The sequence below is a fragment of the Phascolarctos cinereus genome, unplaced genomic scaffold (genome assembly GCF_003287225.1).
Source record: "Phascolarctos cinereus isolate Bilbo 61053 unplaced genomic scaffold, phaCin_HiC Scaffold_9;HRSCAF=440, whole genome shotgun sequence".
NCBI lineage: Eukaryota > Metazoa > Chordata > Mammalia > Diprotodontia > Phascolarctidae > Phascolarctos > Phascolarctos cinereus.
Window position 1 is genome coordinate 80789127 of NW_027556402.1, and position 12251 is coordinate 80801377.

General features: G+C 40.7%; 1 protein-coding gene across 1 annotated transcript in view; it reads right to left on the reverse strand.

Annotated features, from left to right (window-relative positions):
* Positions 1-9878: 9878 nt before the first annotated feature.
* The window catches only part of GALNTL6 (polypeptide N-acetylgalactosaminyltransferase like 6), a 240001-nt gene continuing 237628 nt past the window's right edge, over positions 9879-12251 (reverse strand). The window contains exon 8 of the mRNA XM_020997862.2: positions 9879-10412. Within this exon, the coding sequence (XP_020853521.2) occupies positions 10245-10412 (168 nt within the window). The 3' untranslated portion in view covers positions 9879-10244. The remainder of the gene's footprint in view (positions 10413-12251) is intronic.

Sequence of the window (12251 nt, forward strand, 5' to 3'; positions counted from 1 at the left end):
TGTATTCTCTTTCTACTCTGAGAAAATTTTGCTCTCCACTTCCCTCTTTATGAATAACCCCAAAGACAGTTTTATTTTCAATATTTTCAGGGAGCTCTGCAAGGCAGACTTTATAGGTGTTCCAACTGTCATCTTCATACATCCTTGCCTTCTCACAGAAGGCTCTGTGTGTGTGTGTGTGTGTGTGTATGTGTGTGTGTGTGTGTGTGTGTGTGTGTATGCATGTGCATACACATGCAAGAACCCTGGCCATCTATTAAATAGGAGGTAGATAACTACAAAAAGCAACTCCTTTCTTCACATGCTAGCATTTCTATAATGAGATTATTTCTTCGACACCTTAGTCACTCTGATACCTTCCTGATGCTGCCTCCAGGATTTTTGAAAAAACAATATTCTCTTAAGGAAATTCAACTGCAGATATTATTTTACCTTCTCCTCTTTCCCTCCCTCTCCTTTTCAGCTTCTCCCCAAACCCCCTTATTTCTTCTCTCTGAATGAATAGGACAGAACAGGATCTCTGTTCCTTTGGTTGTTGCAAGCTTTAACAAGAATTAGCTACTCTGAGGATAGTATTTGGTCCTTTTGATAAGTGTTGCACTCATGTGGATATATATTTGAGCCCTAAAGAAAAATAATTTGCATCTGGTAAGTTCCCTTTCCCCAGATTCTGATCGCATATTGCTGCTACTGTGTTGTGTGATTGTTCCTGTATGGCCCAGTGTCTGGGGGCACATCATAAATCCTGGTAGCCGGCTCTCATATACAGAGGGGAAATGAAGAACACAGGTGAACAACCATACACAAAGATCCTCTCAGGTATCCTTAGTGCTAATAAAAGCACCAGGGGAGAAACTGGGGGTGGAGATGGGGGGATTATTTAGGAAGACTTTGATAGGATCATAGATCAGAGCTGTATGGGACCTCAGAGGCTACCTAGCACACCCCCCTCATTTTATAGATGGGGAAATGGAGACCCAGGAAGGTTAAGGCATAAGATGATTTTCCCCCCTCAGAGGAGCTGAACTACTTCAAATAAATTGAAACATGGACTTTAGAATAGATTTCAGAATCATAAAACTGGTAAGGACATCAGGCATCATCACCTCTGACTTTCATTTTAGAAATGAAGAACCTGACACCCAAAGAAGTTAGGTGAGGCTCATTACACTGTATAATATTGTTTTTCTTTAAAAAAAAAAGATTCTGGGAGTGAAGAGAAAAGGTTTCAGTATTCTGTGAAGTCCTTTTCTATGATAAGAAAGTTTTATAAATCCCAGAGATTACAATGTTAGAGTGGTAGAGATATTTAGCTGCCAGTTTGGACAGTGGAAGTAGACAATGATTAAGACCTGGAATTGAACAAAGGAGGAGGGTGGGCTGCACTGCCTTTGGGAAATGGCAAGGCTCTAATAACCAAGAGCTTAAACACAAGTCCAGGCTTTAAAACAAACAAACAAACAAAACAGAGAATTAAAAACCCAGACAAAAATACTGACATTTTCCCAGTGATTTGGATAGCTGCAAATCATGAAATACTATAGTTTCTGAAGAGATAAAGTTGAGGATCACCCAGAGAGAAATGAAGAGGCAAATAGTGGGCAGCAGGACACTTCAACAAATTATACATAAGGATTATACATCCATGGTGAGTGGTGGAAAGGATGTTGCTGAAGAAATGTACAACCAGAAGAAAAGAAGGGCTACTCGTGTAGCAGGAGAAAGGAATAACTAATGGACAGTTCTTGTAGTTGATTGGCTTCACACCACATCAAGAAAACACAAAGAAGATTCCTAAGATGTAGGTGGGACCCTCTGTAGTGAAATTATGGAAGGACATGGCCAACAGCAACACAGCTTGGGCACTCAAGCTTAAGTTGCTATCTGCATCATTGTAGGAAGGACCCTCTCATGTTAACAAGATCCACAAGATGGAGTACTAGAGAAATATCAATCATATCTGTATCTTCTGAGATTATTTTTCTATCTTTTGGAGACTATGTGTGCAAAATATGTTTGTCAGCTGACAGAAATTAATGCTTTGTTTTTCAAAGACAGAGTCAACCTGGTCTAGTCAGGGGAGTTGCCAGCCCACTGCACCCAGGAGTCCATCTTGCATGATTTCCAGCCTTAGCTCTCTGGCTGACTTGTTCCAATGCAATTTCAGGTAGCTTTATTTTTTTTTCACCCATTTGTGTCCCATTCTCTTCTAAAACATTCAATAATAACTGGCTAACAGTTCTCAGGGCAGTTGAGAGGATCACATGAGAATGAAATGGCTATGAATATATGGTATTAAATGTCTGGAGGGCACAAGATAGGAGAAATGATAGCATGAAGGTCATATTGAATGAATGATTGAGGCTTATTCTATGGAATGTGCTTTGAAAAGTGGATGTGATTAAACAAGTGTTTATTAATATGCCCACATGATATAGTAGATAGAGATCTAACTTTGAAACTAGGAGGACTCGGGTTTAAGTCTCACCTCTGTGACCCTGTGCAAGTTATTTAACCAGAGTAATCTGGGTAACTCTCTAAGACTAATTGCAGAGAAGATGCCAACCTGCTTTAATAGGGGAGATTCCCCTGAAGTTCCCCATACTAAAAAAATCTTAGGTCTAGTCCCTATTCCCTTACTAACACACACACACACACACATACACACACACACACACACACACATATTTCAGAGTAACTGAGTCAAAAAATTTTAGAGCTGGGTGGCAATTTAGAGTTCATCTAGTTCAGTCTACTTAATTTATATATCAGAAAACTGAGGCCCAAAGAGATCAATTGCTCAAGGTTATATAGCTAGTGAATGACTGATGTGGGACCAGAATCTATTTTTCTTAACTGTAGATATAGGGTTCCTTAGCAGTCACTCACATGCCAATTGTAAAGTATTGTGAATTTGGTTCAAGCCATGGTGTTGGCTGAAGAGGGAGGTCTTGGAGATAGAATTAAGTCTAATCCTGGTTCTGTCACTTGCTATCTGACCTTCTGTTTATCACTTGCCATACCTGTGCCTCAATTTCCTTATCTATCAAATATAAATAATGACCTTTCACCTACCTACCTGATATGGGGGAATAAAAGTAATAGATGTAGAAATGTTTTGAAAGTTTCAAAGCCTTTTACAAATTTCATCTATTAATGAATATTGCCTAGCTAAAATATGGAAAAACTGGAAAGGTGGTTATTTGTTTTGTCTCCCCTGAACCTTATGTCAGAAAACCTTCACAAAGTCTTAGACCTAGAAGGGACCTTAGCCTCCATCTGGTTGAACCATATCTAATCTGGGATACCAATAGGATGTAAGCTCCTCGAAGGGAGGAATTGTTTTGCCTTTGTCATTGTATCCCCAGTGCCTGGCACAGTGACTGGGATAGTAGGCCCTTAAAAGCATGTTGAAGGAGTGAATGTCTTCTAGAACATTCCTAAAAAGTGGTTATCCAACCCCTGCTTGACCATCTCCAATTATAAGGGACTTTCTATCTCCTTTGCCAACCAATTCCACTTTGGGACAACTCTAACCTGCCTTGTTGAAACCTTCCTTTTGGTAACTTCCATTGCTCCTGGTTCTGCCCTCTGGGGCCAAGCAGACCACCTCTATTCACCAATTATCATCTCCCTTTTTCTTTTCTTCTTTAGGCTGAATTTCCTTCCAAAGTTTCTTTTCTTCTTTAGGCTGAATTTCCTTCCAAAATTCAATCTACTCAATTTTATTCTTTTCAAATAAGAGCTATTATTAGAAAAACTGAACTAGAAGAAACATACTTAATGTAGTAAAAGAGATTTAATTCAGACATTAAAAAACATCTTGGACAAGAAGGATTTTTATTTTTTTTTTAATACCAGAAAAGGGAATTTGTAGAGATCATAGCATCACAAAGATGGATTTAGAACTAAAAGGGACCTTAACTCTTTAAGACCATAATAACCAGCCATTTTAGTTACCAGCTAGATAACTGGTCATTTTTGTTACTTGGGCTTGGCCTAGTACTGTTGGTAGGGAGGGAACTGGACCTGATACCTTCTTGAGCACTGTAGAAATGTTGCATCAGAACCATTGCCTTTATCTAGAGGCAAGGACAGTGGATGGGGGTAGGGGGCAAACAAGGTAGCAGGCAGATGGGCTCATACCCCTGCAGGCTAGAATAAGTGGCTGGATAGTCAACAACAAGGAAGCCCCAGAATGCAGCCAGGCCTCTGAGCCTCAAGCAGTGCCCCTCTCCTGGGCTGGACATGTTTGGAGAACAGATCTCAGCAGGATGCACAGACAGCCTTTGTATGGGGAGCTGAAGGGGGAGCAATTTTCAAGGCAGGAGGAAAGAATTGTTTGATGGACGCTCAGCGTCAAACAACATGGCATATCTCTGGCTGGTGGGGAAATAACAGTGGCAGTCTGGCATCTAGCAATATGGGAGGGGGGAGGGAACTCTCTGAACAGAGGCCAACCTTGAGACAAGCAAGCTGAGTCACAAGCAGCTCTACGCCTATGTGCCTATGGCCATAAATCCAAGATCTTTTCTTACATGCATGCAGAGGGATGCTCAGAAACATTACGGGGTGATGTCCCTGCCAGGTAAGAAGCTTATGACTTCACCATAATGGGCTCCTGGAGATGGATGGGTGTCCTCTGTGTCACACTGTTAAGGTGGCCTTGATGCTTAGTACTCCAACCAAGCAGTAACTGGGATCAGAGGCAATGCTTATCCTAAAGAAAAGATCATCATGTGATAGCCTGTAACACATACACACACATGACTGTGGGGAGGTGGTGGTAACTCTGGGATATGACAAGATACTGGTTGGGGGAATCTTAGGGTATGAGGGTGGTGGCCGGGTGGTCTTCTGCTAGGGAGGACATCACCTGGGTTGTGGCTACTTCCCATTCTAACTGACACTAACTAGTTGCTAAGCTCAGTTATTTCTATGCTGTTGAAGGACTGAAAATGCTATCACTTCTCCCCTCTAAATTTTGGCAGCCTGGATGAAAGTCCTGGTTGCCTCACCGGAGTTATAGCTGTGAGGCCCACCATACTTGCACCATTCAATTTTGTTTAAATGCTCCTCTGCTGTCATGGTGTGGACTAGGAATTTTATAGAACAGCACAAATTCACCTTCTAGAACTGGAAAGTATGCCATAAGAGAACAAGGCAGCTCAGACAGAATCAGGAAGATGTTCAAGATTTGCCTTTGACTGCCTCCTGGCTGGGTGAACCCTGGAAAGCCACTTAACCCTTAATGCCCCAGGCAAAGCATTAAAGCTCTGGTTGCAGGACAGGTATAGATTTGTATTGATAGAGGGAGTTTCCTCACTGTGAACTCTGGCCTTCTTCTCACCCCTAATTGCTCTGTGTTGTTCTGTCTTTTCTCCTCTTGCTATGCCACTTTTAGCCTGGATTATAGAATTAGAGCTGGTTGGAACTTTAAAGGCCATCTGATTTGTGAGGCCCCTTCATTTTACAGGTGATGAAACTGAGGTCCAGAGAGATTGTGATTTTTGAATTACAGGCACACAGTGCATTAATGGTGGAGGTGGGATTTAATCCTAGGTCCTTTGATTTGGAATCCAGTGTTGTTCCCACTTTGCCTTGTTACCTATTTTATTTTGTTTCCTCTTGTTGTTGGTAAAATTTTGAAATATAGCTGCCCATTTGAGTATAGTCAGTCAGACTCCTAGAGAGTTTCTTCCATCACCTAAAGCAAGGTGAAAATGGCTGTTTATTGCCCAGTTTTGTTCACATCCTGCAGCTCTTAGAATGACTAAGTGCCATTCTAACAAGGTTGTGTCAGGTATCGGAGTTGGGCTTATTGTTATTAATTTGTTAAGCATGGCATGAATAGAAATTCATCCACAGGCTGTTAGCTGGGTTTGAATCATATGCAATTTCTTCATTGTTTAAAGACCCAAAGTCCAATGAGGGATGTTAGGTATTTATGTTAGCAACCCCAAGCTTGGCATTCCCCATTGAGACCTCAGATGAATGGACAGACATGAAAGTCATAATCAGATTGTTCTTATCAATTACATAGCAGAGGCCAGTGAAGCCAGATAGCGTCTGATCCTGGTATTCATGCCACCTGATGAACAAATATGTTTTTTAAAAGCAGTTCACTTTTCCCCTCTGCACATCCAGCTCAGATTCTATTATGGAAGTATATAACAATATTTAATTTTTTAAAATCAGCATTCTTTTCTACCTCCCTGGATAAAATAATAATTTACCATTCCTTTATCAGCCGATGATCCTTTGTAATATGATATTAACTCCTTTAAAATATTAACTCTAAATTGGTACTTTTTTCTCTTCTCAGTTTTTTATTTTTCATTCTGGTGCTAGGAGAGCTTAGTGCCTTATTCTCTGAATTTTAAATTATACTATTTTTAGAAAGAAAACCCTTTCCCGACAACCCTTCGGAATCCTTCACCACAGAAATATAAATGAAGTATTTAGGCTAACTGAGAGGCAGGCCAGTATAAGGGATAGAGGACTGGCCTTAGAGTCAGGAAGATCTGGGTTCAAATTCTGCCTTCAATACTTAGTTGGTTTCATTACTCTCAGCAAGTCACAGTCTCTAAGTCTCTCCAGTCAACTCACTAAGACGATAAACTATAGCTGAATTGCAGATAGTCAGTGGTGGGAGGAGTTTTCAAGTCAGGGATTCCTGACATGCAAAATTCTACATTTGGCTATCTCCTTTTACTCCAAAAATACAGGCTTACTATTTTCAGTAATAACAGTAGTAAGATGTTCAGTGAGTGCAGAGATGGACTCCATTGTTACTCTGGCCATTTCTTCTGAGTGTTAGGCCCTTTCAAGGTGACCCACTTTCTTCGCCCTTCTTTTTCCCTTTCTTCTTTTTCACCCTTCACATCTTTGCCCCCATCTAAATGCTCCCTCCTTGTTCGGTGAGTCCGATTTGGCACCTTGACATGACTAAGATTGGCTTTCCTGTTTCATGACTCTATTTTCTCCAGGTTCAGAATCCCCTCAGTCATAGGTAGCCTACATTTGGCAACTCCTGCAGAATCTCTTCAGCAGAGGCATGGATTTCTCTAAGATTGGAGGGCTAGCCCATCTTTGTGGATCCCAAACACGCCTGCTTTCTTGAAGGAGAGTGGCTCATAAGTGGTGGCAAGTTTCACATGGAAATATCCAAAAGGATTATTTCAAACCTGGATCTTCCATGGTATTAGAACCTAGGGAGGATTCTTCAGCCTCAATATAAATAGTACCCAACGATTTAATGACATAATGTGAATTTTTATGGGGCTCATCTAATTCTAAAGCCAGATTGCTCTTTGAACACTCTGTGATAAATCTTCACTCACTCTCTGGAATTGTTTAACACACAGGTTAATTTCCCTCTATTGATTTTCTCAGCTATGCATCTTGAATGCTTCAAGATCTCTTGACCTACACAAAATCTCTGGGTGACTGTCAGTTTAAGAAGAAAAGCTCTTCACAAGTACACTTGAAAATTCAGTAAAGAAAACTAAATGAATCAGCCCCATTCTTAGGCAGGACAGTTTAACTGGACGTTGTAGTTGGCTGTCAAAGATAGAGGAAATCTTCCAAATATATGAGCTGTCTTGTGCATTAATTAAACTTTCCAAAAGTGAATGTTGATGCTGTGAAAAAATGTAATCGGAACATGAGGGAAAGTATTCACACTGGAGGGAGAGAGGAAGGACAGGAGAAGTGAAAGAGAGAGAGGGAGGAAGGGAGAAAGGAATAGGGGGAGGGAGAAGACAGCTATGCAGGAAAAGTACTGCTTCTGGCATCAGATCTGGTTTCAAATCTCACCTCTGATGCTTAAGTATGTATGACCTTGGTCGAATCAATTATGGTCTTTGGACTTCAGTTTCCTTTTCTGTTAAATGAAGAGGTTGAACTAGCTGAGCTCCAAATCTATGATTCCTGACTATATATATGGTATGATATTGTGGTGATGTTATGGTACATAAAGGAAGCAGCATAGGACTGATTATCAGTTAAGAAGCCAGGATTCTAGTCCTGATTTTGTCATTAACTGTGACCTTAGGATATTGTATTTGAGTCAAAAAAAAACCAGGTTTGACTTCTGTTTTCTGCCCCTAAGTGACTTGTGTGTCCTTGAGCAAGACATGCAGCCTCTTTGGGGCTCATTTTCTTCATTTGTAAAAAGAGGGGGTTGAGGGAGAAGACCTCTAAGGTCCCTTCTAGTTCCAATGAATATATGAATCCTGGGCAAATCACTGAACATCTCCAACTTCAGTTTTACAATCTGTAAAATGGACGTGGATTTATTATAACTTGTAACTCTCAAATTCTATGATTCAGGATCCAACATAATATGTTGAATTGTGTGAGAGCTGAAAAATAGAGGTCCCTAGAAAAGAAAGGAAAAAAGGAAGAAAGGAAATGGTCTTCCCATCTGCCTAGAGAGACTGAGAAATGCCCCACTTGTACAATTCTGTCACATGAAAAGGCACTTTAATGTTTGTTTTGCCCTAGTGCCAACAAAAATGACCTCACCTTTGAAATACTATGCCATTAGCAGAAGGTGGTATCAGAACTCCATTATTAATAGAATTTCCACAACGTAATTCTAAATGTAACAAACACAAGCAAAGTAACTCTTCTCCTGAGCTCCTAGTATTGTGCAAACTGTACTGCTGGAAACCCAATTGTCTCAGTTAATGACTGGGAGTCAGGCCTTATTCCAATTTAAGCATCTCCTCATAGATACTAAAGAAATTATACCATATCAATCTTACTCCATTTCCTGCCTTAGTAAATGTTAGGATTAAATAAGAATCAAACGATTCAAGGCTCTAAAGAGAATGGAAAGGTAAATATAGACTTCCTGAGGAAATCCTTCTCCAAAGTGCCATATTGTTTTGCATCTCCTGTGACATATTTCTCTCTGGCCTTGTACTACATGACGAATTTGAAAGTTAGCTGAGTTAAGTAGTATGCAACTTCATGACAGATTCCAGCTGTTAAAAAAAATTCCAGGTTTAAAAAAACCAAGAGAATGGACTTTATTTCCTCAATTGTGAAATAAGTGGTCTGGATGGAATATCACCTGCCTCCAGTTTTTAGTGGAGGCTGAGGCCTGAGTTTGGGAGTTCTTAACTGCAGTAGGCCTAAAGCTACTTAGGTGTCCACATTAAGTCTGGCACCAATATGGTGGGCCCCTGGTAGTGGAGGGCTGCCAGGCTCCAAAAACAGAGCAAGTTAAAGCTTCCCAACCAAGCACTACTGGGATTGGGCCCATGTACTTTCAGCCTGGGTGAGATACCCAGTCTCAAAAAGTAAAATTCAATGATCTAAGATTCTAGGAAGCTCTAAAATCAATTTCATTACTTCAGCAATGAGTACTGTGTGGACTGCATGTCTGTTATATCAGGACCAGTTAGTCTAGCTAAGCTTAGAAGAAGATCATCATCAGGTTGGTTCCAAGATGACCAAGTTTTTGGCCATAGCCATTCTACTATTCACCTTCCATTCAGTTATAGGGGAGTTTTGAATTGTGTTGGGTAGATGGAGTATACACACCAATGGAATGATAGCTCTGGAAAGCATGGCCATGAAAAAAGTCCAAATTCTAAGTCCTTAAACCCTCCCTCCTTTCTTCTCCCTCCCGCCATTTTAGCGACAAACAGATAGGAGTACTATAAAGTCAGCTGCAGCAGTCTAAGGGTTAAACCTGCTTAACCCATTTTTATTAAGAGAATGGCACCAAAAGTATAGTTTATCCACTTGTGGGGATAGCCTACGATCCCTGAAGTGGGGCTAGTTCTAAACCTGTGATAGCTTCAGGTTTTCCATAGCAGTCATGCACTCAGTTTTTTTCCCTTCCCTGGCCCACCCCTCCCCCAATTAATAGCATCCATTCATAGCTACTCACTACTGCAGGATTTGACCTGAGAAATGCTAGGATTTTGTTTCACTTTATTAACTCACAAGTTGTTTTGAAAAGTCCTTATTAAAGTTTGCCCTTGACCAGCAAGGGAAATGCCAGTCTGTAGTTCTCTGAAGCAGCTGGTGAGGTTCTCAGCCAAGTGGTTCAGATGCAGGAAGTCCATTGTGGCAACTTACTGGGCTGTGCCATGGCATCTCCTTAATCCTTTAAACAGGCTTCCTGGATCTAGGAAATTAATTCCTGACTCCTTCGACCCAGATGCCGCTGGCCAAAATTTCATTTGCAATCTGCATGTCATTGTCTTCTTTGTCCTCCTTTCTTTCTAAGAGCTGATGTTGCTGCTCACTTTTTCTAAAATAGTCATGTTAATGTGTTCAAAAATCCACTGCTGAGTCTCCGAGAGAGGGTCACATCTGTTCATGAAAATCTTTTTCTCTGATGGATTGCAATCAATGCAGCTGTTGCTCACTGGATGGAATAAAGTTTTGTCCTAGAGAGACCAGAAAGAAAAAAAGAGACTGAATGACAGGTACCTAGGACATATTCTGGGATTCTTTCCTCAAGTAGGATTAGAGAGCACAGTTGGACAGATTTTGTTTCCTTTGTGTATCTTACTTTTCAGGAGATGACTAGTGTTAAAATAAGAGACAAACCACAAAGCTGAAGGCCTGGGTTTTTAAAAGGGTTTCCTTTCAGGGCACTGTGTCATCGTTTAGAACTTCTCAGAAGGATCATAGGTACGGAACTGGAAGAGACATTAGCCTAGAGGTCATGAAAAAAAAAAAGAGGCAAAGAAATTAAGTGGCAGAGCTGAGATTTGCATTTTGGTTCTGGGACTCCAAATCTAGCACCCTTGCTACCACACTGTCTCAACTCCTGGGAGTCCGTGAGGAAGGTTCCATAGTTAATCCATAGTGAGAGGATACACCATTTGTTTCCCTGACAAAATACAACAAGCTTTTTTGTACCTGCTGAGGCTTTGAAGCCGAAGGCTTAGTAGTTCTTGGAAGGTGAGTTCTGAGATAAGGGCAGATCTGACAGATGTAAGCTCCTAGAGTGAAAGTCTAATTAGGGAGCAAATCTGTTATCTTCAGTTGGCTCTAATTGTCTTCTTTTTAAAATTTTATTGTATAAATAGGGAAAAGGAAGTTGGTATTGAAAGGAAAAGACTTCACCTTGATTAAATAAGATAATAAGGCTTACTCTAAATCTTAAAACCCTAGGTATAAATGTCAGCTGTTACAGATCTGGCAGAAATAGGACTTTTCTGTGGTACTAGAGCTGGTGAGGGAGAATGTGGCAGAGTGAAGAGAGGTCTGGCTTTTCAGTGAAGAAGACAAGGTTTCAGGCAACCCCTCTGACATATACTGGCTGTGTGATTCTGGGCAGCTCCCTAAGACTATAAGTTATGGAAGATCTGCATCCAGTGAGGGTCTTCCTCTCCCAGATTGATTTACTTATGAAGGCAAATTAGGCCATTTTTTGCCTCCATTCTTACCGAATGGATATTGCCTCAGACAAACTGAGACCTGGGAAAGACCTGGCTTAGAAAGGCCAAGACTCCTACTCTATCAGGGATATTGCCAGGCATCTTGACCTATGTCTTGCCACTGGACCCCGATGACTCTGCACAGCTCTGCCTCACTCAAATCCAATTCATTTGCAAGGCAAGACATCATTCTCCTGATGTCATTGGTCCTCTTCGAAAACGAAGGACAAACAACAAAAATCCAATGAGAGACTTCAGTTCTAGAGGCTCCCAACACCTAACAAGTTGTAGGCCTGGGCCAAAAAACAAAACAATTGTACTTAAAGTGCTATCATAATGAAAACCCAAACCAGTGATTAACCTCAGGTATGGGATGTTTAAAAATAAATAGTTTATGTCTTTAGCACTTTACAAGAAGAAAGAAAGGAAATAAGCATTTATTAAGTGATATGTGTCAGGTACTGTGCTAAGTACTTTATAGATATTAGCTCATTTGATCTTCACAACAAACCTGGGAATAGCTGCTAGTAAGAGCTCCATTTGACAGTTGGGGAAACTGAGGTTGAGTGACTTATCCAGGGTCACACAGCTAGTATCAGAGGTCACATTTGAATTCAGGGCTCTATCCACTTTGGCACCAGATTGGTATTATAAGGTAAAACGCACTTTCCTGAAGCCTAACCCTAGGGCAGTGATGTCAAACTCCTGTAGAAATGGGACCCACTAAACCATAGGCTGCGTAGTGACTTAGAAAACCACATATTTACATTATCTATATTCTATTGTGTTTTTTTTTTTCATTTTGTTTAATATTACCCAATTACATTATAATCTGGTTTG